We start from the raw sequence: 27,828 nt of genomic DNA on the forward strand, positions 1-27,828 counted from the left end.
TCNCCCCCCCCCCAAGTCAGTGAGTTTTGCTGCCATCACCACCAGGCTTTTTTCTAGTAAATCTTGTTTCTCTTTCCCTCCTGATTCCAAGAGAACCTGAGGCTAAACTCAGTAAAATGTAATTCATCAGGCACCTGTAACTGCTGGAATACCTGTTTGTGTCACTGTCTACTCAGTGATTCTTTCAAACATTTGTAAAAATTAAAACAAAAAAAAATTATTCTGTGTCTAAGCATGCTCAGTGACTGAAAAAGAGGTATGTGTTATTTTGTGGAACAGAGCTTTTTATTTGGTTGCAAGCAAAATCAGGATGCTGTGGGAAAGGAGCAAGAGAAATACCCTCTTGTTCATTGCCAGATCACAGTGGAGAGATGATGAGCAGGTGTAGATGCTCGTATGGCTGCATGGGTGACCAGGGCCAGTTTCTTCTTACCTGCCTTGTAGATGCTGAAGATGAGCTTAGATTTATCTGTTTTTCCACCCTTCAGCAGCATGTATTTACTGTGTCCTGGGCTCTATTGTTACAGCTCTTTTCTCCACTTACCTAGCCAAAAGCATAGGAAAAATCTTCCTCCGCTAGTTAAATTCTCTTCTGCGCTTGGCTTTCATAGGCAAAATGTCTGCCTCGGGACAGCTCTTTCTGTGACTCACTGAGCTGCCCTGTATCAGATTTAGGATCTGGAGATTTCACAGAGAAAACTAGGAAACTCCACCTTAACCTCTGCAGGGAAGAAGGGAGGCCTTTGGGGAACCTCTTGTGCTTGTGAAGCAAAAGGCAAAGATTCTACTGAGATCTGTAAACCTGTTGGTGGTGCAGGGCTTTGGGGAGAGTTTAGGCTGACCATTGGCATGCCTTGCTTTATGCTGTGACTGCATTTTAGAAGGAAGTGAATTGCACGCTGTCCACTGAAGCTAGCCAGGAGTCTAAAGCAAAAGGAGTTTTTGCCTGAGAGTAGGTCTGTAGCCCTAGTGCTTGGAAGAGGATATGTAGCATTGCCCAGAGGTGGGACACAGTATACTGCCACAGGTTTCAATTTTACCTCTTTGTCCCTTGTTTCCCCAGTAACCATTCCTTGTTTTTGGGTTTCTTAGCAACAGAGTTGCACTTGTTAGCTTACCATAAGTGAGGCTAAAGTCCAGCACATGGAAGGTAGACGTAAAGTACCATCTTCTATCTTTCCAACACTTCCAGTCAAGTTTTTTACCACATTAAATGATAGTGAGCAGTGTTCTTGCTCCCAATTTATTGTTTCTCGGGTATGTGGCTCCAGCAGAGGCAACTTTCTCAGCCACATACTCCACAACCAGCTATGTATGCTGAACTCAAAAGGATGGGATTTCCACTGTGGCAGTGTTTCTGCCATTGCTTGCTTGAGGCAGAGCCTGCAGTTATGAAGGCGCAGAATTTCCCCCAGTATGCACAGGACACTGTGGTACTCATCCTTGGTGCTGTGATCTGTCCCCAGTAGCTTCCCTTGCCTATAGGATAGACAAAGGGTGAAGTTGCTTGTTCTAACAATGGGGTGGATTCTTTTGTAAGTGTGTTATTAGTGTACCTGTGTCACACACCATTGGCTTGAGGGAAGCTATTGTGTATGTTGGCATGGCTCAAATCACTCCAGAGTCCACACTGCTTGTCCGCTGCTTTGCACACAGTCAAATCTTGCCTGGGCTCTGTTCATGCATTTGGCACCAAATCAAAGCAGGCAGCTTAGCTTGAGTTGCTTAAATGCATCTTTGCCCATCATCCTGTGAGTCCCTGGTTAATGGGGGAACTTCCATCATTCAATCCAAGTGCCTGAGTGTGGGCATATGCACTGGGAGGGTGCAGGGCTAAAAGGATGCGTTTTTTGTCTGTTTCCAGCTGGTTTGTAGAGACTGGTAGCTGCTTCACATTACCAGCTCCCAGGGAAGTACCTGACACTTCCACTATTTTACAAGCTACATGGATCATACCCCCCCCCCCCCAAAAAAATCTGGATTTGTAGTTTAAGACTGAGAGGAAAGAACCTGAGTACTGGGGTCCCCACAGCAAAGCAGGAGAAAATTACAGCTAGACTTTGAAAGTGCTCAGCATGTTCCTGTGTCAGACAGCTGATAGTTACTGATTATTCACTTCCCTGAAGCCTGTTATCTTCCCAGACAGGGCCTACGTGTGTCTCAGACCAGATGAAATCATCTGTCCCAAATTCCTGAGCTATCCTGGTCTGGGTCCTAGGCTACTTTGTCAATTTTACCTCAGTCTTTTTCCCAAGACTGAATTCTTCCAGCCATCAGCTCTAACCAGGTCCTAGTCCCAGCCACTTGATCCATCTTTTTCTTTGAGTATCAAATACACACAACTTAAGCAGTGTCCATACTTGTATATTAAAGGTTCCCCAGCATGTTCTCTGTGATCAAAGCCAAATGCCATGAAAGGTTCAGGTCTGCACTGTTAAACTGTGACCATATCCAAACTGTCTAAGCATTCCTGGGTACAGGTCACAGGCTGGGGCCTAGTTTTAATTAGCAAGGCTTTAAAAATCAGGCTGAGGTCCATTCTAACACCAGCAAGGATGGATTCCAGTGCTCAGGGGTGCTTTCTGGTATTCACGGAATCATAGAAGTGGTGGTAGGAATGCCACATTGCAGTGATGGCACAGTGTAGCTATGCCCTCATCTATTTTCTCCATAAAAATGAAATTGAAGTTCCATCCAGTGATGCATAGGAAGGAACAATCAGGCACCACAGTTCATTATTCTATTTGCTGAAGCAGCACTTAGTCATGACTTCTTGTCCAAGTCAGTTGAATGCCACCAAAGACAGATGAAAAAATGACCATGGACTTGGAGGGGGAAATAACTTTTCCAAATACCGTAATTTAGGTGCAAAAGCCTGCTCCTGAGCTTGTCACAGCTAACTTTCTGTGCTTGGACTTACCTGCTAACTACCAGCACTCAAAAGCCTCACAGCAAGGAGCCACCATAATTAGTCATGACTTCTGTTAAGGAGACTGAAGGTTGCAGGAAGACATGAAAATTAAGCTAAGAGCCATTCTTGTAAGCCTCTGCAGTGCTGTAAGCAAAGGCAGGAGTACGTATACGTATAGTTCTATTTTTATATTTCTCTTTTATATATATATAAATATATGTAAATTATATAAAATATATAGAAATTATGGAGAAAGCTTTGGGGACCCAGCATTCAAACAAATACACGTTTATTTACAGACAAAGGAGAAAACATAGTCATCATATCAAATTCTGGTATATTTACACTATCCAGGGAGCAGACAGACAAGGGAACATGGTGTGGAAGGTTGGGGTTAAGGAAAAAGAAAGTTTTCTGTTGAATCACTGACAAGCTGGAAGGAGCCAAAATGCCAGACTTCTCTAAAAGATGAGGCTTTAGGGAGCCAGAACACTAACAGGCTAAACTTCAGCTCACAGTGATGGGTGGAGATGTAGCTCCTGTAAAGCTCTTCCTAACAGAAGAGCAGGAGCTAAAGCTGACACAGCAGAGGTGAGTCTGGCTGCCAGTGCTCACAGAGAAAGGGAAAGAGGGGATGTGATTTTTTTTCCTGTTAATGAGTGATGAAGGGGCAGGGGGAGACTTAGCTGGCCTGCCTAGGCAAGGGACAAAGAGGGCAGTCAGCTGAGATGGAAAGCAGTATGGTTCATAGCATTGAAAGATTGCCTGGAAGAAACAGGGAAGACCTAGTTCCAGTCCAAGAGAGAGGGATATGAGACAGGCCAGTCTGGACATGAGCTCCAGTCCTGTAGCCCAGGTTCAAACCCCGCAAGGGGCTACTTGCAACTTATGCTTATTTTTTCTTTAGTGAGCCTTTCAGCTTCTTCTCTGAGGAGTGCTGTTTCCTCACCTTCTCCTCCTTCTTCCCCAAGTTCTCATAAACTGTTGATTCCTCTTTCTGCCTGTAAGACCAAGTAAAAAAGTGAACAGGAGGAAAAAGCTAGCCAAGTCAGCAGGGAGACCATGGCAAAAGGCCTCTGGTTTAGGGCAGCTCTTACTTGGAAGATTTTCGCGTGGCCTTGGTGTGCATGTTCCTCACAGCAGGTGGGTAGGCGATGTTGCCATACTCAGACTCGTTGGGCTTCCCTTTCTGAAACTGCAGAAGAGAAAAGCCAAGCTGAGAAGAGTGAGGGCTGGGAGAAGCAGGAAAAATATCATGGAAGAGTTACAGCTCTTACAGTGCATCATTCTAGGATCTGGGTAGAAGTGGGTGGATTGCTGAATTCCTCAGGCTCTTGGTGCACTCTACCCACTGCTGTCACAGAGGGGAGCAGTAAGACTGCTAATGCCTCCTTGTATGTAGGTGAATAGTGGGGCAACTAATTTCTGGAGGCACTGGCATGCCTGATAGTGCTATGTGTCAGCTAAAGAACATTAAACAGCAGCTGGTGGACGCTGCCAGAGGCTACAGGTAGAGCTAAAAGATGTCACTTATCAGCTAGTAGGAGAAAAGATTTCCTACACTTTCCACAAGGGTTTGGGAGGCAGCTACAGAACCAGGATGGGAAAGACAAACAGGAAAGGAGAGGGCAAAGTCTATGCCTGTCTTCAATCCAGCTTGTTACTAAACAGCACTTAGTGGTGAAGTTATACAGAAGGTGGTTGAAATAACTGCATTAAAACCTATTGCTGTTTAGTTGTTCAGAAGGGGTTGGTTCTTGAGCTGACAATATTGTCCATTGAATTTTAAAGGGTGGGGAAGGGATTCAAATCTCAGTGCACCATCACAGTCTGTGCATGTCCCAGTGATCGCTTGAGGCTTAGGAAATAGAGCACTTGGGCTCAAAGCCAGCATGCAGGGCATAGATGCATAGGGTGGGAATGTAGAGTCCGCTTTCTCACCTGGATGACTTCCAGCTTTTTCTTGGTGGTTTCTATGAACTGGCAAATGGCCATGTAGATGAACTTGTATTGGGCCTCTGTCTGCACCATCCCGGAGCGCTGGGCCCTCACCATCTGGATGGTCTTCTGGATGTCAATGTCACAGTCCAGCCCTAGCAGGGAGCACCAGAAATGCTTATGGGCATGTCCACTGACCCCCTCTCCCATTCTCCATCAAAAACGGGCACAAGGGAGCTCAGCTGGGAGCTCTCCACTGCCCTTCATGCTCTTTATAGGAGTCCTCTCATCCCTCCTTCCTGCTCAGCATCCTTCAAAGCTGGCCCTGGCTGAAGAACCCAAGCTCAGAGAAGGCTAAAGATACAGTGAGTGGATACAGTTCAGATATCCAGCAGTGCAGGATCTCTCCCACTGATATTTGATGTTTTAAAACCCCTGCAGTGGGACTTAAGGGCACAACCCTGCTGGGTAGGCCAGTCCATTTCAGGACACTGCAGGGTCCTCTTACCCTTGGTGGATATTGTTTCCACTATCATATCAATGACGATGATAGTCCCGGTGCGGCCAATCCCAGCACTGCAAGGAGAGGACAAGCAGTGGTCAGCGTTACCTATACTATGGTATCTACGCCCACCCAGCTAGGCATGAACCAGGGTCCTGAAGCAAAATGCAGCTGCTTCTGGGAAGGAGGCAACACATAACAGCTGTTCAGCAATGCCACAAAAGAGTCAAGGATGCAACAGGCAACATTCATTTGGGGGTGTCAAAGCGGGAAAAGGAAGTACCAGGGCTGGTGTATGCTTCACTCACAAGTCCTGGGAAATGACTGGTGCAACAGGACAGAGATTTTCTATGTCTCACCATATAGGAGGGATGGAGAAGGCTTCAAACCCCAGCCTTTGTACCCACCTGCAATGCACCAGAATAGGCCCAGCATGTGGGATGCTCTCCTGCTTCTGGTTGATTTGATCGAGGAAGCTGAGCACTCCTCCTGGCTCACTGGGGACGCCATGATCAGGCCAACTCAGGTACTGGTAGTGCCAGATCTCACGCATAGCCTCACCCTGACAATAACAGAACATCCCACTGGCAAAGCTACAGCCCAGTCCTGGCCTGGCCAGTCCAGTCTTGGCCTCTGTCCTAGGAGAGGTGGATCTGAAGCCAAAGGGAGTCTCTGGCTCCTGTTCACTCCTTGGTCCTTCTGCCAAATGACCAACCCAAACCAGGTGAACAGTGACCCCAGGAGTGATAAAACAGCAGCATCACCACAGTACCCAGCAATTCCCAGCCTTAGGCATACAGCCATCATTAGACCCATAGGCACCATGACAACCCCTGACTTGGCACACTCACGTCATTTATCGGCCACACACAGAGCTGCCGGAGTTTGTACTCCAACGCATCATGCTCCCCAGCGTTCTCCACAAGGTAGGGACCATATTCCTTTGTGCTGCCCACCTCTGGCCAGTAGGGCACACATTTGTTCTGTGCGGACAGAGGAGGGAGGCAGAGTGAGGATGGACAGAAGGAGGGCAAGTGAGAAAGAAAACAGCAGTGGTTGAAGGATATAAGAGGGCAGGCCCAAGACTCCTGCAAACAGCTACTTACCCGTCCTTTTTCTACTTCCCGTGTGGTCATCACAATAATGCGCGTGTTCTCCTGCCACACCATCTGCCAGAAGTCATTAACCGTGGCATCCAGGCAACCCTGGCTGGCAATGTATGTCTTGGTGCACTCATCTGGGCTGATCAGGTTGTTCTGTGGGTGGATGGAGAAGATCAGGAGGGCTGCAGGGACCAGACAACCCCCTTCCCCCAAATCAGATATACAGCCATCTTTCCAGAGTCTCACCTTGACATAGTTGGCATTGATATAGTCAGATCCGGGGATCTTTGGATCCCTTCCTTGGAGAATGACTCTGGAGTGATCGACTGGAGTTGCAGTGAAAAAAATCAACAGCAATGAGATATTCTGTGCTCAGATCTGTGGAGCTCCTTCCCTGCCCTAAGCCACCTCATTCACATTACCCAGTGCATGCATCCTGCCACATATTTTCATCTCTCCTCCTCTGGGGGTCAGACCAATCTCACGCATCTCTCTCCCTCTGTGCTGGACCACACTATGAGCAAATAAGCCTGATGCATCCCTCGCTCCTTTGAGGACATAGAAAGGCTGTGACCTCTCTAATCAGCTTCTAAATCCCCAGTGCTGCACATGTTGTAACCTGTCCCCACTGTGGAGCACAGAGCAGGCTGAGGCAGGGCCAGAGATGACTTGGACAGCTCTTCATTGCATCTCTTTCTCTATTCTTTTTTTTTTTTTACAGTGGAGAAACAAGACTCACAGGGCAAGATGTTCTTGTACCGGTTCTTGCTCTTGTTCTCAGGTCTCTGACCCTCATGACGGTCATACAGGTGCTTGGCTTCCTGTTTTTGCAAGCTCTGAGAGTAGAACAGAGAATAATCATGACAAGGTCACAATCTGTGACAGGGGAGATGGGGACTCAGGAACAGTGGCAACTCTGAGGACACATGGACATACTTCTGGGGGAACAGAGAACTGAAAAGTAAATCTAGACTAGAAAAGTCCAAGGTTCATGGCCTGACCCTTGGTGACTGGCTCTCCCATCCATGGAAAAGCACATTTCTACCTCAGTGGGTTCACTTAAAGATTATACTAACACCCTACAGGAACAGGATCCAAACAGAATTTTTTCAGAGATAGATTGACAAGAATTGACAAGACTGCCTGAGAAGTTTGTGTCCAGGAAGAAATTACAGGTGGAGAAAAGCTGGTGAGCAGGGACTTGCCAAAAAGCCACATGACCATCCTCCACCACAGTTGCTTACATCAAATTCCTCCCAGAATCCAGCCTTGGACGTTTCCTCAGCCAGACTCTTCTTGTTCAGCTCCTGCACTCTATTCTCAATGTCAGCAGCGTTCACCCTAGTAGCATAATAGGGCTGGGAAAAGACAATGGGTTGGCATGAGAGAGGGATGCTACTGGAGAGCCAAGTCTCCTCTGTGTGTTCTGCAGAAAAGGAGGAGAGGGCCACAAAGTAGAAACAAACAGCAAGTGGATTCTTCCAAAGGATCTCTGAGATGAGGAAACAGGATTTACCTGCTTCAGGTACACAAAGGAGCCGGAAACCTCCTCAATCCCAGTCTTCTTGAAATGCTCCACCAGCTCTGCCAAGCTATCAAACACTTCAGCACCTCCAACTGTGTAGTGTCCATTCTGAATAGATCAATAATGCGTTACATCCCCTAACATTCCTACAGTCAAATCTGACAACACTCAGCAAAAAAGTAACACTGGAATGCAAAGCCCTAGCACCACTCTGTGCCATCTGGAAGAGCGTTTTCTCTGGCAAGGAGGTCAAATAGTAGTTTGCCCTGAGAACATTAAGCTCATAACACAGTGAACTGACTCCTCTTCTCCTCAGTGAATAGAAACCCAGAGACGACATCTTGACCTCAGCTCTCATATAAACTCAATTGCTTTCTGCCCCTGAAATTCTCCTCCAATCCCTGCATTATTCCACAGGAAAGAGATAGGAGAAGTTGTGACAGACAGGTTGGTAACATCCTCTAGGTTTGGAGATCTTGCAGATGTCTCTCCTCCTCCAAAAGTTTTTAACTTCTTCATCTCTTTCATAAGCTCAGCATTAGACTATGAATCCTTCTCTCCCCTTCACCACAGACTCCTTGCGCTGGAGTTCTCAGACACACCTAACCTTGTTTCCTCCTGTGTTTAAGCACCCAGCATTGTCCATGGTCACCCTGTCCTAGGTAAGGACATAAGGAACCTGCAAGGTGACCATCCTTTACTTCAATTTCACAGACACTCTCGGCAGTAATCAAGCTGACCATGCCCATGCTTTTGGGGACATGATCAGCAGAGATAGGCAGAGGCCTCTGCCACTCCCTTTCCTTTTGGCCTTCTACCCTGCTCACCTCACACATGATCTTGATGTGGGTGACTTTGAGCCGGGCCCCAGAGCCACTTGTTGCCCCAGCTGGTGGAGCATCAGACCCAGGTTTAAGTTGGTCAGTCAGAACAGACAGGACAAAATCCCCAGGTTTGCTGAGACTCTCCCGCACCAAGAAGGTCCAAGGGGTGGCCTTGGCCTGGAGCAGTGACTCAGCGGCAGGGCCAGACAGATGCCCATGGTACCACCTACAAAAAAACAAGAGCAGGTCAGAAGAGAGGTGGAGATGCAAGTAAGTGGATGCCCCTGAGCTGAGGAGTGAGGGGAAGCAATAGTGGGGGAGGGGAAGGAAAGAGAGTGACAGAGAGAGAGTTACAGAGAGAGAGAGAAGGAAACGAAGTGAGGAGCAGGATATTGGGAAAGGCAGGTGAGAGAGAAAGAAGTAGACTGTGCTGGCAGAAAAAGGAAAAGGCAGGGGCTGAGATGAAGCTAGAACAGGCTGATACACCAGAGGGCTGTGCTGTCATTCAGAGGGACCTCGACAGGCTGGGGAGATGGGCAGAGAGGAACCTCATGAAGTTCAACAAAGGCAAGTGCAGGTTCCTGCACCTAGGGAGGAATAACCCCATGCACCAGTACAGGTTGGGGGCTGACCTGCTGGAAAGCAGCTCTGTGGAGAAGGACCTGGGAGTCTTGGGGGACAACAAGTTGACCATGAGCCAGCAATGTGCCTTGTGGCCAAGAAGGCCAATGGTGGCCTGAGGTGCATTAGGAAGAGCATTGCCAGCAGGTTGAGGGAGGTGATTCTTCCCCTCTGCTCAGCCCTGGTGAGGCCACATCTGGAGTGCTGTGTCCAGTTCTGGGCTCCCCAATACAAGAGAGACATGGAGCTACTGGAGCGAGTCCAGCAGAGGGCTACTAAGAAGACTAAGGGACTGGAGCATCTCTCTTATGAGGAAAGGCTGAGAAAGCTGGCACTGTTCAGCCTGAAGAAGAGAAGGCTGACGGGAGATCTTATCAATGTGTATAAATATCTGAAGGAAGGAAGTAAAGAGGATGGGGCCAGACATTTTTCAGCAGTGCCCAGTGATAGGACGAGAGGTAACAGGCACGAACTGAAACACAGGAAGTTCCATATGAACATGAGGAAAAATTTCTTCACTGTGAGGGTAACAGAGCAGGTTAACCAGAGAGGCTGTGGAGTCTCCATTCTTGGAGATATTCAAAAGCTGTCTGGACAGGGTCCTGGGCAATGTTTACCCTGCTAGGTGACCCTGCTTGAGCAGGGTGGTTGGACTAGATGATCTCCAGAGGTCCCTTCCAACCTTAACCATTCTGTGATTCTGGGACCAGGCAGGCAGAATGCTGTTAACAGAGAACAAAGGGGGAAAGCACCAAGTGGGATTTGGTTGTGTGATACACAAACCCACAGGTAAGCAATGCTTGCTGTCTTGAAGACCCAAGTGGGGGATGGTAGCCTGTGGGATTCAGTAGCTCCAAGCATGGGCAGGCTCCACAGATTCCAGCCTTGCTGTTGCAGGGTACTCTCAAAACTCAAACACTAAGGAAACAAAAATAACTACCCAGTGAGTCAGAAACTCTCCCACCTGATTTAGCAGCACCCAGATTGCTGTGTTGAGCTCATACACATCAAAGAATGATCCTAGGAAAAGATACTTTTCTTAGACCTCTAGCAATGATCACTCTCTCTGAAACTCAGTCACCTTTTTAATCAAAAGGTAATTCCTATTCTCTGAACACATCACACTGCAGCCATCAGCCTGGCCATGGGGTGGAGACCAGTAGTCACCCAGAACCCATGTTCTGCTCCTGGTACTTTTCGTTGTTGCTGATCCATGTGTACACTGCATGGACCCAGTTAGCAGCTCCAGCTGTCCTTTCACCACAAGGCAGGGAGTGTCCCCATCTGACCAAGGCATTCTCTGCCCTGCTTCATGGCTGACCCCAGGTAGCAGAGGGACACAAGTTTGGTGCAAATGGCACAGCTACTGCCAAGCCCCTTCTCACCTACAAACATCTCTGTGATGCACATGCCTGCCTGGTGGGATCTCTCTCCTACTGCAGGATGTGGGTGGAAGGGATGGTCAACAGAAGTAGGCTGAGAGATGGGACAATCCTGTCCTCTCCTCCTACCCCAGGGCTCTGGCACTGCAGGAACCCCAGATGTGTCACAGGTTGTCTCCATGAAGATCCTCCATTTTCTTATGCCTATTTCAAGCTTCACAACCTCTTTGGACCATGTCAGAGGGGGCTAGGAGTGCTGCTGAGTCGCCAACTAGAGAAGCACAGAGACAAACTGTAGCAAGTTGAGAGCTGTGAGATGTTCTAGGCACTGGGGTTGATCTGAACCATCCCACTCCCCCTGGTACCCATTTGCTGGTGGAGGTTCTACTGGGTCTGGACCCATCTCTGCCCAGGGATCACCACAGCCCTGGTGCTCTTGTTCCATTCCCTTCACTCCTTCCCAGCTCAAAGGCAGGGAGCAGATTTGGGATCTTCTCTTCCAGGCAAGGCTGGGTCTGGCTCAAATAGGCCCCTCCAGTTCTGGGACATCCCTGTCTCCAGCTGGAGCCATGCATTGGGCTCTGCACTTACTTAGGGGCCTTTGCAGTGAAGCTGTCACACCAGCCAGAGGCTGTGTTCACTGTGGCTCTGTCCTGCTTCCACAAAGGTCCCTTGGCAGCTGGAGCAACAGCCACTTGGGGTGTCTCCCCCTGATGAACAGTATTTCAAAAGCAGGTAGCTGTTACATCAGAGTGTCTTGAAATGCCTCTCCCTGCTTCTGCTCACCTCAGGTACTGCAACAAGGACCAGACATGGTCCATATGTCACTGCGCACACTGCAGTCAAGGCTGCCCTGATGCTTAGTGGACAAGCCAGCATAGGTAGAGCCACAGGAATGAGTTTGCTACCCACAAAGTAACTAACGGTGGAGGTCTAGGATGGTATTGCTGCCTATGGTGAACTTCATGTTGTTACAGTTCTTCTGCTACACATTCTCCAGAGTTAAAATCCAGTTCAGAAGGCAGTCATAGAAGCAGCCAGGGCATTCGTTCACCCCTTCTCTGGATTCATGCAACTCCTCCATCTGGCCAAACCAACACACTCCTCTATACATCATCTCAGGAGTCATTACATGAGTAAGATGTGGCAGAGAGCTATTGTGCCTTGGCTAGCAGTGTCCGGCTTTAATTTCTTTTGATCCTTACCCCATACACTGCAAGAAATAGCTGGTGACTTCCATTGCATGGTAATTATTAATTTCTGCTCATCTGATCTGCTTCCCAAAGAAGTGTCCAGCCACTACCTACCAGTGTCCAGGATCCCCCCTGGGAAATGGTTGATTCCCCTCCTGCTCAAGAAAGAGGTCTTTGGGCTTCCCCTTCACAGGTAGGAAGGAGTTAATGGGTCCTGTTCTCCCCCCTCCCCCACTAGTGGAGCCCAGCTCTTCGAAACCACGTGATGGAAAATCTCTTGGGGAGAGAGTGAGAGGAGCTTTCGTAAGAGCTTGGCGGGTGGGGGGAGAAGTTTCCAACCGCAGGGAGGAAGGGAGGAAACTGCAGGGCCACAACCCAACGGCCTTGACTGGAAAGGATGGCTAGGGTGCAGACATTGCACCCTTGCAGCCCTGCACAAGTTTGGGGATGCCCAGGTGCTTCTCACATGGCATCTTGTTCCCTGTCTCCAGGTGCATAGGGCAGACCTGTCTGCTCCCCACATAGGAATCCACCCCCATGCCAGAGCACAACACAATTGCTCCTCGTGCTGCATCAAAGAGCCTGAAAGTACAACACAAGGGCAAAACCACCTGATTTGATTTATGAACTTGGTGTCAGAGACATATGCAAAGTGGGGACAGGAAGAAGACTGAGCAGGCCAGGAATAGCAGGGGAACATGGCCCTATTCTCAACTACATGAGTCACCCAGGTCTGGAATAACTGTGAAGGTCTGGGGCAGGGCTGAGGGCTCTCACACATCTTTTCACTCTGGGGACTGCTACAGACACAGAACTAATGCCACAACCTTTGCTCTTAGAAACAGGATATAAATAGCGAAGACAACAAGAAAACAAATACAGATAGGGCCCTATTGGGTCTGCTGTGATGGGAAGGGTAGCTGTTCCTGGGGATGCTGCCCCTGTGAAAACATAGGAAGGTGTAGGAGGCAGAAGACACTGTTTCTGCAGGGCTGGCCCCAGGGATGGTGGCACGGTCACAGGAGGAGGAGGTCTCAGCACAGACACACCAACTGCTTTGATTTTTCCATACCTCTCTGTAGTGGGGTCAGAACAGTTGAGTGGGTACCGCAGGTCGATGATGGTTCCATCTTTGTCCTGCAATGAACCCTGTTGCTGTGTGTAGTACTCCACCAATTCTGACAAGGTGGCAAACTTCTCCCCTCCATACAGGTCATAGAAATCCCCGGTATTCTGGATACGGATGTGGGTTACCTGGTCACCAACCCTGTTGGATGATGCAGAAAGCAGTCCAGTGAGGGGGTTCGAAAAGAGGCAGAAAAGTTGCAGTCCCTGCATTATCTCCTGCCATGGAACCAGAGCAAACCAGCTCAGTGAAAGGAGAGGATTGGAAAGGGAAGCTCCTGGGGCAACTTGAGGGAAGGTCTGGAAGATGCTGGGAAACTCCAGACCTTTTATAGCTTGGAAATAACTCAAAGGAATAAAAATAGGGTGAAGGAGAGGTCAGGACACAGGAGGATCCTAGCATTCTGAATATGTAACCCTCGAAAGGCAGAAGTTGGGGTCCAAGTTACCTACCGAACTGAAAGAGAAAAGTCCCCCTGATTCTTCCGACTAGGCCTGGCTAGAAAGCTCCCATGGACACCCCGTCCCTTCAGCAAGGCTTCAGCTTCCAGCCCACTCAGGTCACGGTGAAACCACCTAGCAGAGGAGATAAAAACAGCACTGATTGAATGAAAAATGCCAGGCATTATTGTGGAGACTTATACAGTGAGGTAGGACAGTCCCCAGCCAGCATCTCTAGAGGGATCCCATACCCACACGGGTGACAGCCAGCAGGAGCAAAACAAAACCCTTCATCTATGATACCTGCCCCAGCCCATGAAAGGTTTCCACAGAAATACAGCTACCAGGATGATCCCCTATGTCTTGTCCTACATCCCTGGTCCCTCTCCCTACCCACACACCACTCAGTCCCTCTTACCTCACCATTGTGGAGGGAGAGAGGAAAGGGGGCCAACTGGCTACCGCCAAAGCAACTCAACAAACACAGAGGAAAGATCTCTTTATGCTGACAAGAAAAGGGAAGTCGGAGGTCTGTGCTGGAGCACTCAACACCAAGCTGTTTCCGCGTCTCTTGGGAGCTGGCCATGTATCTTTCCTGGCATCTACTGTTAGTCCATTCAGCCCGTCTCCATCAACCTCACTCTGGACACGTCCCTTGTTCTCCTGGCCCTCTGTGCACTGCTGTTGGGCACAGACAAGAGCAACCTAGTGCGCAGCTGGGCACGCGCAGCTCCAGGAACAGGAAGTGCTCTGAGCCATCAACTCCACAACCCCAAGCTGCTTTGCACACACTTCTGCTTCTCATTTTGCGTCTTTCCCCCCCTGCCCCCATTATTTTTGGGTCTCTGCCTTTTTTCACAGTGGGGTTGACTAGTCAAGTTCTTCTTGGGTCCCAGCCGTGCTCGCAAAGTTCAGCTCTACAAGTCGTCTCTTCCCCTTCCTCCATAAGGGACCAGTAACAAACATCAACGCCCCCCACCCTCACCACCACCTTGCAGTGGTGCCAAGTGGCCCACAGCTGCTGAGGTCACCCATGCATCTTCAAGGGCTAAAGCAGGCAGCACATGCTAGTATGCATTCAGCAATGAAACACTCAAGTTTTTGACCACCCGCCCAGCCACACAGCTTGGGTTCTCCTGGGCTGCTCTCAGCTACCTCTCCAAAACCTCCATGCTCCAGCTCACCAATGAATAAGTCACACAGCCACCCTCTGGGCAGATAAATATCCTATGCGCTCTATACAACCACAGAGGGAATCTGTGCAAACCCAGAACAGACCTGCAGACTTTGAGGCCCAGGCTAGCACTCTGAGCACAGCACTGTCTTCCAACCAGCTTCTGAAACATAGCCTGACTCCAGAATGTGCCTTTGACAGAAACATTAGTAGCTTACAGGTGGGTGAATCTGCCTAGAAAAGCAGGCACAGAGCAGGACAGACAGCTATTAGCTAAGGCTGGCACACACAGCATCAAGAGAGTTCAGTCTAGGACCTGCAAGGTCCCAAGACAGCATATTGAGGCTAAACTTGTCAATTTGGACAACCAGATGGAAGGAAAGAAAACTAACAGTTTACAGCCCATGACTGCCTTTTCTCTTAGCACTGGTTTTAAGGTCTGCAGTTCTCATGAAAGAGTGAGAGCTATGGGGTGGCCAAAGAGGGCAATCCAACCGGTAAAGGAGCCCGACTCTTCCCTGGGGCCATATCTCAGCTACTCTGTGTGGTAGCTGAGACATGAAGTGTGGGCAGCAGGAACAGTAAGAGATTTGCTCATTTCAAATAGCAGCAGCTGCAAACTTCTCTGCACACCACCAGACTGGGAAATCCTGCAAAGCAGCTGAACTGACTGCTAGCAATGGCCAAAACATAACCCGTGGCCAAGGGAGATATTGAAACTAGCAACAAAGGGAAATACAGGAGAGAATAGGAAGCCAAGGTTTATTGCTAGAAAGACAATTTAGGCATCTACACCACCTTTGAAATACTTCCAGTTTCACACAGACAATCAGCAGGGACATGGTAAGTTGCAGGGCTCCTGCTGTACAGACCTAAAACATAGGAAACTTTAAAGGCACAGAGAATTGTGGCCCAAGGGAACAGTCTTTACACAAAGAATGGGCTGCACCTAACGCAAATCAGAGCCAGAGTAGTGCTGGCACAGGAAAGTAATGACATTTAGTGGTTGGGTAGAAATGACAGGAACCAAATAGATTAAGCAAAGCAATGTTGATACTTACTCAAAGACAGAAAAGCAGCAGACCAGAGCAGGAGAAGCTCTGGGCAGCAGTCCCAAAAGGGTATTCCTGCTATCAAAAGAATATTAGATTATGCAGGGTTGATAGGAAGCCATAGCAGACAAAAATAAAACCGAGGCATCCCTATACCTTATAAACTGGACAAAGCAGAAAATCTGTCCAAGAAAGAGAACATTACTGAGACACAGGGGAGGGGGGAAAGAACAAGGTGCCAAAGAGCCCCAAACAGGATAGAAAGGGTAAGTTAGAGCTAAACCCATGTAATTCAGTATCCTCCAGTTGAGCAAACCCCTGGGAGTGGTGTAGCCCACAAGGTAGTATCTGTGTGGATACAAATCCAAAATCACATAATTTACAAAGTGAATTTATACTTCTAATTGTTTCCACATCAGGAAAGGACTAGGTGTGCACAGGTGGCCCAGATCAAAGACACCAAATAAATAAGATAATAAAAAACTACCAGTGAAGAGTTCCAAATGATAAGCTGGGCAAATATCACAGTGGGTTAAATTTAGAGAAGCAATTGCTTGGTATCTTTGATGTTGTTCTCTGTAAAGGCTGGAGCACGCAACAGCAGACTGTAATTGAGCCACTAAAATACTTTCTTAATACAATTAACAGGTCAAGAGATTTCAGCATCAAAAAGACTATTCTTATAGTGTAGTTTGGCCTTCAGCACAACACCGACTATAGAACCTCATCTTATAAATCCTTTGTGAAGCTAGGCCACAACTAGCACAGGAATCAATTTAGAAAGGAGGATAAACGCAGCAGCCATTTAAAAGATGCTCACATATGGACTGCTGGAAAAAAAAAAAAAGACCCTGACAAACTGGAGAAAGTCCAGTAGCGAAGCACATGAGGATAGGCTGAGGGAGCTGTTTTTGTTCAGCCTGGAGAAGGCTGAGGAGGGATTTAATAGCAGTCTGACACTACCTAAAGGGGGGGGGGAGGGGAAGGGAGGAGAGATTAGCAACAATGGAGCCAGATCCTTCTCAGAGGGACACAGCGAAAGGACAAGAGGCAACAGGCATAACTTGCAGCAAGGGAAATTCTGATTCAATATAGGAAAAATTCCACACACACACCTGTGCCCAAGAGTGGTTCAGCAATGGCACAGGTGCCCAGAGAGGCTGGGCAATCTCCAGTCTTGGAGATGTTCAGGATTCACTTGGACAAGGCCCTCATTAACTTATAGAGTCAACCTTTGAATCCATAAGATATTTAGCATCCTTTGACAAGGAGTTCCACTACTGAACTACAGAACCACGACCTCCTTTGGTTTGTTTCTAACCTGTTCCCTGCCCATTTTTATTAACAACTGATTTTTGTAATGAAAGAAAAATCAATGACCAATTCCTCTGGTTCCTATTCACCCCCTCCAAGCCACCCACAATTTTATAGACCTGTAACTTCTGTATCCTTCCTTAGCTCTTTTCCAGGCTGAAGACTGCAACCCTATTTAGATGTTCTCTGTACAGAGCTATTCTACACCTCTAATCATCTTTGTTGTCCTTCTCTGAGCCTTTTCCAACTCTGCTACATCATTTTGGAGATGAGGATGAAACGGGGGCCCAGAACTGCACACAGTATTCAAGATGATGGTGAGACAGGGACATATACAAAGACATAACTCTGATATCTGCTCACTTGTTCACTGCAACCAAACATTAAGCTAACATTTTCATGTGCTTCTGTATTACAAGATCACAATTTTACTCCAGAGAGTTTAAGATCATTTCAGAGTTTATTGTTTTATATGCAAAGTTTGAATTATTTTTCTCCATGAATATTGTTTCACATACACCTATTTTGAATTTCATCTGCTGTTCTATTGCCTGCTCATTCTCTATCATAAGGTCATTCTGCAATTATTCACAGTTGATTCCCACCCTATTATCCTAAATATCTTTCTATCATCAGCCAATTTTCTCATCTCATTGTTCACCCTCTTTTTCCAGGTTATTTGGGAATATACTGAACAGCACATATCCCAGCTCAGACCCTAGTGATCTGACCACTGGTGACTATCCTTTGCTGTGAAAACTGGATGTTTATGTCCATCTTCTGTTTCTTATTTTCTACTAATTCTTTACCCAAGAAAAAGCCTTCTTCTCTCTTAGGCCATGGCTTTAGTTCTCTTTAAAAACAAGCCTTTGATGAGGGGAAGCTTGTCAAATCCAAGCAAACTATATCAGTCAGATGTCCCTTATCCACAAGCTTGCTAAGTCCCTCAGAGAACTCCAATAGTTTTTCAAGACAGGATTTCCTTTACAAAAGTAGATACTGACTTTCTTTAATGTCATATTCATTCCTTTCTCTCTTATAGTATCTAATCTCTTGCTCATTCTAGATATCAATTTTATTGGTCTGTGGTTCTTATTTGAACTCTTTTTAAAAATCAGCACTGCATTTGCCACCCTGTAGTTCTCAGCAGCAAGGTAAGGTGTAGGCAAGAGGTTGCAGTTCTACACAGAACTACATAGTAGTTCAGCTGCAGCATTCTTGCACTGTGTTAGAGCTGCCAGATAAAGGCCACCTGCTCTGGGGGAATGGGCAGATGGACCATCTGCTTGCAACTGGCCCAAGTCAGATGCCCTCTGGCAGGCTACAGGACCACAGGACAATGCTGAACCATGGTAGCTGCCTAACCAGAATCTAACCATAGATTAATGCTGGTGCTAATCCCATTTCCTTATACTATGTCGCTGCAGTCCCAACAACAGAGCACCCATTTGGATTGACAGTGAAGAGTGTATGTCTTGTCAGTTAGGGTTCTAAGACAGTAATAAATCAAGAAATAATCAGGCTTAAAAAAGGTCTGCTACCTGATATTTCTCTGTACAAAAATGTTTTGAGATGCTGCAGCTGCAGGGCCTGCATAAGGCACAAAATAGTTGTATTGGACTGGTCATCACAAACTCTTCTTTCTTTATAAAAGTGAGGAGGAGGACCAGCAGCAATAGCAATCTAACACACTGTGAACTCAGTCCTCCAGCTATCCTGTAGTTCCTAGTACAAGGTGTTCTTTTTCCCCTCTCTGCCCAATTCCTACTTCCAGTACTTTTATTTTTCTCACCAACACTGTTTTCTACCCTTAGCTAGCATACACAACACTCACCCACAGGATGGCATCAGGATCTTGACTGGCAGATCCCCACTGATAGGGGACTAACAGCAGCGGGTGGAGGGAGTATCACAGCCTTTAGCCAGGGGGTCCTACTAAAAAATAAAATAGTATTGGAAATATCAACACAATAGTATCTGTAATGGACTTGGGAGAGAGATCAAACAACTTGACAGAGCAAGGGGTGGACTCCCATCCTAGAGACACAGCTGGATGCTCACCATGGTGAGTTCCACAGCTCTGGAAGGAGCAGCCGACACTACTTTGGGTCTGCTGCAAGCCCTGTGACTCACCTGCATCTGATCCGCACAGGCAAAGCTCTGAATGCAGCCTGTTTCTGGGGTGGACAGAGGAAAAGGTAGCTCCAGGTCAGGCAAACAGCAGGCCTCAAGCAAAAGGTTTAATTTTCACCATTCGCAAAACACTTCCTGAGCTGTAGTTAATAAATAATTAGAAGGTTGGGGGAAGGCCAAGCCCAAGCTGGGAGAGGTGGATGGAGACGGAAGGGACCGACTGCTCTTCCTGCCTCCTATCCACTAAGTTCACGCCCTTGCTGGCTACATTCCTCAGCAGTTTGTAGCTGAAAGACACAGAAAGCAAAACTGAACGCAGCTCTCTCACACCTGGCTCACAGTTCCCTGCTCTCCCAGCCCTTCCATCCGGACCCACCCTCACCCTTCCCAAACATGTCAACACTTCCAAGGGCAAGAGACACAGACAAGTTGCAAGGCCACCAACAGTCAGATGGACCTGATGCTCCTTCACTTGAATAAGGTCAGAAATACAAAGCTTCACACTTGAGAGGAACTGCTCCCCTAGGTTTGTTTGTCTCTTTAGTCTTGGCAAGCACAGGATGCAGTTTTACATTACGTTTATGTTGTTCTAACCCAGGCTGCAGCCAAAAGGGGCAAGGCTAGCTCTCCTTCACCATGCCAGTCCCCCTGCTACACCTTTCTGCAGCCTTTTTCATTAGGTCTAACACACGTCTGCTCACACATTCAGCTAGAAAACAACAATGCAGCTACACAAGTTGGTGTTAGGAGCATACTGGGTGGTGGTGGTGGGGGAACAAATTAGCAGGACTGACTCGGCTGGTGACAGGGGTCTTAACTCCATTTATGCCACTTCCTGAAGAACACCTTAGGGACTAAATTATGTTTATGAGCCTACTACCTAGTACATTTCAAATATCTCATTTGTATGTGCTTGTTCTTAGATAAGGCTTAGCACCTCTGAAATCATGTTAAAAAAACCCATCGTTTTAATATTAGGTGTTGCAATTTCACACCAAGGCTTGTATGAGCAAGCATCTCTTTCCAGGATTGGTACATACAGGCCCTCTCAAATCATTAGCACAGGTTTTACCAGACATGAGGCAGACACGGCTGTAACTGCCTCTGCAGCAGGGAGGGATCCATCCCTGAAGAGCAGTGCTAGGCCCAGGTTTGCTCAGAAATCACGAGGGTTGTTTTCCAGATAGTTTTTATTCACAAGCAGACACACAAACACGCACAAAGCAGCCGATTCCTCCCAGAGCAGCGTCTCCCCTGTTCAGCCGCCCCCTTCGCGGGGCTGCCGGCCCCGAGCCGCAAGCAGCCCCGGCCGCGGGGGCACGGAGGGCCGGAGCACCGCCACGGGGGCGGACGGGACAAGCCTCCGCTTTCACGAGGTCGCCACTCCCCCGGTCCCAGCCCCGTGCGGGGGCAGCGTCATCGGGGGCAGGAACATGGCTTTGAGCTTCCCCGACATGCTGGCTATCTCCGGGTCCTGAGATTCGTAGGATTTGATCAGCCGGGCGAACTTCAGCACGCCTAGAAGGAAGCGGATGGGCGGAGAGGGCGGCTGAGACCCGGCGCCCCGCGCCGGCGCCCCCCGGCGGCGGCGTGGGGGACTCGCCCCGTCCCGCCCCGCCCCGCCCCGCCCCGCGGGGAGGACACTCACCTTCCCCGTCGTTGCTGAAGCCGTAGGCTTTGATCACGTCCTGCTGGATCTGGGTGGCCACGGGCAGCAGGAACTGCAGCATCTTGCCCATATCATTGCAGGCGTTGTCCCGCGCCTCGTCCATGCGCTGCGCGTTCTCCGGGGAGCCGAAGGCCTTGATCACCTCCGCCAGCACCACTGCGGACACACACACCGCTACCAGTCCCCCGCCGTCGCCTCCCGCCCGCCCGGTGGGCCCCGCTCCCTGGCAGGCCGCCCCCCACTCACCTTTGGCCTGCTCGGCGCTCAGCGCCGCGGCCTGCGCCAACGTCGCCATGGGGCGCCGCGGGCCACACAAGCAGGGCTTCGTGCTCGCCGCACGACCACAGCAGGGACTGCCGGACCCTTTCGACGCAAACGCAATCACTGTTCTGTCGTTACGCACCACAATAAGGCTTCCCGCGCCGCAGGAAACCTACTAGACAAATACTAAAAGAGCTGAAATCACTGAAAAACCTTTTTCCGCGCGAATGCCCACCCGAGCTGCACTGTCTTTGCGGTGAAGGCGAGCCACCTCTTTCGCTCAGTCTCCCTAATGAACGCCTCTGAGGCCTTCCGAACGGGCCTAAGTTCCCTGACCCACGCCGATGATGACTATAATAGCAAAAAACAGAGGTTTAGGACGTATTTTGGGTGGTATGTAAATGAGCTGTTTCCTATTCGTGATACAGAGCGCCGCGCCACGCCACGCCACGCCCCGCGGCGGTGGGCGGGCCCTCTGTGGTCACAGCCGGGGCGGGGCGGTTGGCTGCGCTGCGGCCGGGCCGGGCCGGGCCCCCAGCTCCGCGGCCGGGGAGGGCTTCCCTTGTGCGGCGTCCGTAGTGGTCCCTCTTCGGCACTGGCTATAGCGACACCTCGCCTCTCTCACCCCGGCCGTGCCCCAGGCTCTAACCACCCTCCGGGCCCTACAACGACCTGCATCACAGCCACTCTTCGGCCCTTTTCAGTATCCCTCACCTTCACTCCCCTGCCCAGGGACAACTTCATGTCTGAACTCTCCTGCAAGCGAGCAGTTTTACACTTCCAGATCGCTTCCTAGTCCCAGTAAAAAAAGAAATGAACACAACAGAGTCTGTTTCTGGAAGGGTTTTTTTTGTTTGTTTGTTTTTCTTTTTTAAGAGCTTCATATATATATTTATATATATAAATTATTAGAATGTGTGTTGGGGCTTGGGAGTGCGTGGGAAACTTTGTTCGGGTGTTTTTCCATAGTTGGGTTGTTGGTTGTCTTTTTTTTTTTTTAATGTTTAAGTAAATATATATATGGGGACCAATTGAGATATACAACTGTGAAATCAGACACGCACGCAGGGATAAGGGAGTCACAAATTGCTACATAAAACTGTCACGTCTAATAGGATGTGCATGAGTTAAAGTACATCAATTAGAATGGGTGAGGGGAAAGGGGCAGCCACCTTCGCAAAGAAAGTACCAGGATGCAGGGTCTCTTGGCCGTGTCGGCTCTCCCATTGGGGTTCAAAGGGGTAGAGGCAATCGCAGTCTTTAAAACAGTCTCACGGTACTTCGCACCTCATGGCTCTATCCATTCTCTCGAGGTGTGAGAAAGCACAGCCATCATCTTGCAAACAGTCTCATGGTGCTTTGCACCTCAACAGCTAGGCCCAGTCCCTCAATGACTGACCAGGTAGGTAGGAGTGGCCATTTCTGAAGGGGTCCCATAATGCTTGCTTTGTATCTGACAGGATTTTGGAGACTGGGAAGCCACCCTGCCTAATTCGAAAAAGTTCCATGTTGCTTTTTTGCGTCACTAAGCTGTATCTTACATCTAAAGTAGGGGAGGGTGAGGAGGCATCTTGAAAAGAAGCTCCATCTGGTTTTGAGTTACTTCTTGGACACATCTCACAGAAGCAGAAAGGGCAGCAGCGTCATGTACGTGAAGTCCTGTGATGCTCTGCACTGCTTTTATTTAATGCAACTGTTCCCCCAATAGAAAGGATGGAGCAGCTGCAATCTTGAATTTCCATCAGTCTTTGTCTTTTTGAGCTCTCTGCAATGCTGATGTTTCCTTCAGAGCCCTGCTGAAATTATGTACCAGTCATTCCATGTCCTTTAGTGTTATTTCAATCCCTCCCCATTTTCTCTCCTCTCCTTTCTGCTTCCACGATGCCATCCTGTACTCTTCATCCATTCTGCTCTTGCACTGTACTGCACTGTAGGATCAGGATGTGTTAACTCTGCAGGTTCCCCTCCCCCAGGATTTGGTTGATCAATTGCTCTTCTTAAGAGAAAGACATGATGATGTTGTGTTGAGGGTAGGAGTCCATTTAAAGGGGTTTGTCACTTTCTTTCTTCAGGTGACTAGGAGAAAGAAGAAGAACAAGACGATTGTGAGAGAAAAAAGAGAGGGAGAAATAATTTAGTACTGTGCACTGCATTTGGTTAGTCTAGTCCCTCATGACAGTGCTGGCTTGGAAAGTTTTGCAAAATCTTAAGGTAGCAGATGCTATCCAAAAGGTACAGTATTGTACCTCTCCCTATCCCAATATGCTTCCCTGTGCACTTGCAAGAACCCTGTCTAGGACAGAGCATCCAAGCCTTGTGAACATATGGTGTTTTTGCAAGGGTATCAGTTAGGAATAACTATATTAGCACGCGTGAAACAGGCAAGTTTACCCCTCAAGGAAAGGAGCTGTGACCCCATACAAGAGATTAGCCTACAGCCCACTGAACAGCCACCTGCCGAGAATGACCTTCATGATGGCCAACCTATAGCTTTGCCCCAGTGGCAAGGAATCCATGCTCTCAGATGTGGGGTCAAGGCTGGGTCAACCACTTAAGGAGAAACGCTTCCCTGATCCCACTTCTGCCATCCTCAGGCCATGGCCAGGTTCAGATTTGTACTGTGAGGTAAAAGCATTCTGCTCGCCCAGTTCCATGGAGAGAGCAGGTCCCATGCACCTGTAGTAATCCTCCTGTGTAGGGAGCGGTACTCCATGCAGAGGGTGGTGGGCATGAAGCCACTGCTGCTGTTCTAGAGCCAAGCGCTGCAGCTCAGCTGACTGTGCATGCATGGCCTGAAGCTGATGTGCTGCTGACATCGGTGCAGAGAGAGACCCCGGCAGGTCCCTGTAGGGTGCAGCTGCAGCCAAAAACAAACAAGAGAATAAACAAGTTAATGTAACAGCCCCATCCTCATCCACGTCCCCATAGCTTAGTCAAGACTTTATTGCACTTTTCCAGTCCTGCTAATGTGCAGGACTTGCTGATGCCCTGATATTCTAGGCCTGCCCTATGCCATGACAGAGCTCTGTTAACGGTTTGGTTTTATGACCCCCCCCCACCCTGTCCACTGAAGCTCTGCTGATGCTCTTTAGAGAAGACTAGCAGTCCCCATAAGCACCCTTACCAAAAAGCTGGTGGCGCAGCACTTCATTCTCATGTAAGGGGTGAGGGAGGAGTGGGTTGGGGATGGTTCCCGCTGGGTATGGTATCCGGGTGAGATGTGATCCCGAGGCAAGTGGGTCAATAAGAGGGTGAACAGAGGCTGAGGCTGGGAAGAAAAAATATCAAAAGGTAATTGTCCCATGCTATGTAAGAGGCAAAGACGCAGGTGCAACAAAACAGATAGACATGGAAAAGGCCAGTGCTTATTAGGGGTGGAATGAATGCAAGGCTAGACAATGCAGTACCATTTCCTTCTGAGTGTATTCCTTTGGCCAGCACTGAATTTCACGTGAACTAGTCTGGCATAGCTCTGTCCCTGCCACACCACCTGGGTATTCCGACATTGTTATGCTCCCTGGGGAGCGCTGCTTCTTAAAGTTGATCCCACAAGAACCTGCTCTGCAATCGAGTCTGTACCCAGTATTGCGCCTGTATGCCACATCAGCTGTCATTCAAGTCTGTATGCACATTGGGTGCTTCCATTTCCAGGTCCCATCCAGGGCAGATGCTCAGTGCCAGGCACTCAAGTTTGCAAGTATTATCTAAGGCTGAAATGGAAGATATTATTTTATATGACAACTGCTCTTTCCACATAATCAAATCACTTAGTGTTTTGAACTGTCAAGATGCTGGCTGAAGGTATATAGCTATGCTGTGTAGGTGAATGGATGTTCATCGATACCCAATACCACTCTGAGTAGTTGCAATTGCAAGAATGGGTGTCTGTTTGTGGCTATCACCAGGTCCCACTGACCTCTCACAATGCCCAAATAGGCACAGCACTTTTTTCTATTATACTGTGGTTTGGGCTTTGTTTCCCTGCGATTTTTGTCACTAAACTTCTTTTTTCCTTGCTTTCCTGTAGTATGTGGAAATGGAAGAGACCAAGACTCAATTCTGAAGGGCAGCAGCCTTCCAGTTTCTTTCATAAATATAAGCCAACCTAAAGCCAATCTTCTGTCCCATCCTTTCCCACCACCTGCAGCAAGAGCCATAGGAGGAAACTGGAGAGTCAACATTTCATTAGGCTTAAGGATATCTTTGAAACTGTTGCTAGCAGGGCCCTCATTCTCTCTGCAGACCAGTCTGGGAGTAGAGTCCACAGCACCACCACCCTTGTTAGCCAGTGGCACCCCAGCATTATTAGTGTTCTCATAGATCCCAAACCAAAAGACGTGGTACAAATAGCTCTGTTCTCCACTAAGCAGCAAACTCACAGATATGCTGACAATTGCAGTAGATGTCAGTGTCTTTGGTGGGATGGAAGTGAGGGGTAGGCTGAATGATCATGGTATTGACCTTTTTTGGCTGAAGAGATGGGTCTGGGGCCCTCAAAGTCTAGTCTCAGCAGCTCTTGGGCTTCCCCAGAGCCAGGAGGGAGTACAAGGAGGGTGCAGTATGAAGCAGAGCACTGCTCTATGCAGAGCACCACACCTGTGCTGCACTTCTATGCAGTCCTTACCTGCATGTATAGCATCCTGCTGGTGGAGATGGAGGTGGGAGTGGATGTGGGAATGCTGATGATGATGTGGTGTCACATTGAGCATCTGAAGCCGGGCCAGAGGGTCATTGCTGAGAGCAGCCACCCGCTCTGCGTGCTGGCGCTCGGCTGCCAAGCGCTCAGCATAGGACATGTCAGGACGAAGGGTTGGGCCAGCCGCCAGCGCCAGCCTCTCCCGCTCCAAGTGGCCCAGCCCTGGGTGGAAGGGAAAAGCAGGATGAAGGCCAGGGGCTGTCTGCAGACTCAGCCCGCCATGGCGTGGGAAAGGATCCATGGCAGCAGCTGGCACGGCATGAAGCTGCTCCAACTCAGCTGGCTTGACTTCAAACCCAGGCTTGAGACGTTCACGCAGGTCTCGGTCCCTCAGGTCTCGTTCACGGGCTTCTCGCTCCCTCAACTCTCGCTCCCGCGTAGCTGGGTCACTGCTGTAGATGGCTGGCATGTTGTACCCCAGCAAGCCTGGGTCAACAGCACCCAGGGGCACATAAAAAGGGTGGTTGCGGTTGCTGGGGGACATAACGTGTGGCCGTGCATATTCACTGAGTGTGCGCAGAGCTGGGGTGTCAGGGCCCAGGTATGGGGGAACAGTTGCTACAGCACTGCCCTGCTCAAAGGAGGGGCGATGGGGAACAGGCCCAAGAGATGAGCATTCAACTGGCCGGCCCTCCTGGGCCATCTTCTGTAAGAGAGCAGAAAAACAAGCACCTCACTGTCACAGCCCCAAGAAGGAGTGGCTAAGGGGGTCCCCAAACAGCAGCCCCTGCTTCACTCCAATGGAGCAAGCCCCATCACACCTACCACGCTTCTCTCCAGCTCCCTCTCCTTCTCTCTTTCCCTCTCCTTCTCCCTCTCCCGCTCCCTCTCTCGTTCCTTCTCCTCACGGGCCTTCTGCTCAGCCTCTCTCCGGACTTTTTCCACCAAGTCTGCCCTTTTCTTGGCCAGCTTGGAGCCGTCAAGGGGTACAAAGTACAGGTCTGTGCGGGAGCAGGAGTTGAAGCCACGGTCCAGGTGTTTGTTGAACCTGAGTGAAAGAAATTAAGTGTGTCAGTATAAGAGGGGGGCTGAGGGAACAGTGAAAGCTGAGCCCTGCACTGTGATAAGGGAAGGGCATACAAGGCTTATTAGTAAGGCAGCAGAGTGCAGCAATATCCCATACATTTGGGGCAACATCCCCTTGCATCCCCACGCATCCCTGCTCAACCAGGCCCCTGTGCAGACATTCCTTTGCCACTCCCTGAGGTGGACTGATTCACAATGCAGAGGCCTGGCCAGGCTGCAAAGGCGTAGAGAGCATACTCCAAAAGTAGGGCCAAGGAGCAGAGTTGTGGCACTGCCCTCCAAGCCCCCCAGCTCAGTGGGCCTACCAGAGTTGGCCAAGCACTCAGGTATTGCTCTAATATCAGGTACTGGAGCCAGGTGGTGGCTAGCCGGCTCTCAGCTCCCCTAGGTTGATACCAGGAGCTGCATCAGTCTGGCTGTGTCTGCTCTCCAGAGAGGTCCATTTCCATCTAGGAAACCCCAAGAGACCATCCTTTCCCTTTCACACACTCCCTCTATTTTTCCCTTGAAGTTTGTGTGCCTCCCCACCTTCAGCACATCTCCAGCTCCCCTGTCTGCCCCACACCTGGCTGACTGGCTGGCATGGCTGGGCACGTCCACCACCTTGGGGGGCGGCGAGGGGCTGCGAGCCGGCGGCATGGGGCTCTCAGGGGGCTCGTACTCCTCTGACGGCTCCTGCTTGATCTGTGCTGCACTCAGTGGGAGGGGGGGCAGTGGTGGTGCGGGGGCACCCATGCTGCCCGGCAGTGAGGGGGCGGCCGGGGCAGGGGAGGGGGCTTTGTAACCACCCATCACAGGGGAAGATGTCATGTGGTAGCTGGGAGGGGTAGCCACGTGGAAGGAGGAGGCAGAGGACACAGGGGGAGAGCCTGGCTTGTAGGGAGCTGGGGGCTGGAAGGTAGGGACAGGGGATGACGCTCGCTTCCCATAGGGGGCTA

General features: G+C 49.4%; 3 protein-coding genes and 1 non-coding gene across 7 annotated transcripts in view; all 4 read right to left on the reverse strand.

Annotated features, from left to right (window-relative positions):
- Window positions 1–3,183: 3,183 nt before the first annotated feature.
- Window positions 3,184–19,584, reverse strand: PTPN6 (protein tyrosine phosphatase, non-receptor type 6). 2 transcript variants are annotated; one of them, XM_026080323.1, is made up of 16 exons: window positions 19,239–19,584; window positions 18,940–19,040; window positions 13,578–13,700; window positions 13,072–13,266; window positions 8,807–9,029; window positions 7,971–8,087; window positions 7,699–7,812; window positions 7,194–7,290; window positions 6,701–6,780; window positions 6,458–6,607; window positions 6,203–6,334; window positions 5,759–5,913; window positions 5,358–5,425; window positions 4,853–5,004; window positions 4,009–4,106; window positions 3,184–3,912 (listed from the first exon to the last, which is right to left on the reverse strand). In XM_026080323.1, exons 2-16 carry the CDS (start codon window positions 18,951–18,953, stop codon window positions 3,804–3,806), a joined length of 1,827 nt encoding a protein of 608 aa, XP_025936108.1. In that variant the 5' UTR covers window positions 18,954–19,040; window positions 19,239–19,584; the 3' UTR covers window positions 3,184–3,803. The 2 variants fall into 2 exon arrangements, with proteins under 2 accessions (XP_025936108.1, XP_025936109.1); XM_026080324.1 differs by lacking the exons at window positions 18,940–19,040; window positions 19,239–19,584 and adding an exon at window positions 13,984–14,321.
- Window positions 19,585–20,384: 800 nt separating this feature from the next.
- Window positions 20,385–21,584, reverse strand: CUNH12orf57 (chromosome unknown C12orf57 homolog). 3 transcript variants are annotated; one of them, XM_026080326.1, is made up of 4 exons: window positions 21,382–21,584; window positions 21,154–21,270; window positions 20,887–21,081; window positions 20,385–20,756 (listed from the first exon to the last, which is right to left on the reverse strand). In XM_026080326.1, exons 2-4 carry the CDS (start codon window positions 21,200–21,202, stop codon window positions 20,608–20,610), a joined length of 393 nt encoding a protein of 130 aa, XP_025936111.1. In that variant the 5' UTR covers window positions 21,203–21,270; window positions 21,382–21,584; the 3' UTR covers window positions 20,385–20,607. The 3 variants fall into 3 exon arrangements, with proteins under 3 accessions (XP_025936111.1, XP_025936110.1, XP_025936112.1); XM_026080325.1 differs by having other exon boundaries at window positions 21,154–21,584; XM_026080327.1 differs by having other exon boundaries at window positions 20,411–20,756; window positions 20,887–21,063; window positions 21,154–21,578.
- Window positions 21,316–21,375, reverse strand: LOC112973023. Its single transcript, XR_003255856.1, has one exon. It is a non-coding gene; the product is annotated as a U7 small nuclear RNA (small nuclear RNA).
- Window positions 21,585–22,154: 570 nt separating the features above from the next.
- ATN1 (atrophin 1) overlaps window positions 22,155–27,828 on the reverse strand; it is a 10,853-nt gene continuing 5,179 nt past the window's right edge. Inside the window, exons 5-10 of the mRNA XM_026080367.1 lie at window positions 27,456–27,781; window positions 26,630–26,852; window positions 25,793–26,510; window positions 24,293–24,436; window positions 23,845–24,025; window positions 22,155–23,244 (exon numbers count right to left, since the gene is read on the reverse strand). Coding sequence (XP_025936152.1) covers window positions 23,211–23,244; window positions 23,845–24,025; window positions 24,293–24,436; window positions 25,793–26,510; window positions 26,630–26,852; window positions 27,456–27,781 — 1,626 coding nt within the window. The 3' untranslated portion in view covers window positions 22,155–23,210. The remainder of the gene's footprint in view (window positions 23,245–23,844; window positions 24,026–24,292; window positions 24,437–25,792; window positions 26,511–26,629; window positions 26,853–27,455; window positions 27,782–27,828) is intronic.

This window comes from Apteryx rowi, unplaced genomic scaffold (assembly GCF_003343035.1).
Source record: "Apteryx rowi isolate R43461 unplaced genomic scaffold, aptRow1 scaffold_515, whole genome shotgun sequence".
Lineage (NCBI taxonomy): Eukaryota > Metazoa > Chordata > Aves > Apterygiformes > Apterygidae > Apteryx > Apteryx rowi.

What these genes read in the sequence shown, in the direction of transcription:
- PTPN6 (XM_026080323.1), bottom strand. An exon ending in GATTCTGGGAGGAATTTGAT is followed by an intron (nt 7,291 to 7,698) that starts GTAAGCAACTGT and finishes TTCTACTCTCAG; the next exon opens with AGCTTGCAAAAACAGGAAGC. An exon ending in GGGAAGTAGAAAAAGGACGG is followed by an intron (nt 6,335 to 6,457) that starts GTAAGTAGCTGT and finishes CTGTCCGCACAG; the next exon opens with AACAAATGTGTGCCCTACTG.
- CUNH12orf57 (XM_026080326.1), bottom strand. Translation starts at nt 21,202, where the DNA reads ATGGCGACGTTGGCGCAGGCCGCGGCGCTGAGCGCCGAGCAGGCCAAA. An exon ending in GAGCGCCGAGCAGGCCAAAG is followed by an intron (nt 21,082 to 21,153) that starts GTGAGTGGGGGG and finishes GGGGACTGGTAG; the next exon opens with CGGTGTGTGTGTCCGCAGTG. An exon ending in CTTCAGCAACGACGGGGAAG is followed by an intron (nt 20,757 to 20,886) that starts GTGAGTGTCCTC and finishes GCTTCCTTCTAG; the next exon opens with GCGTGCTGAAGTTCGCCCGG.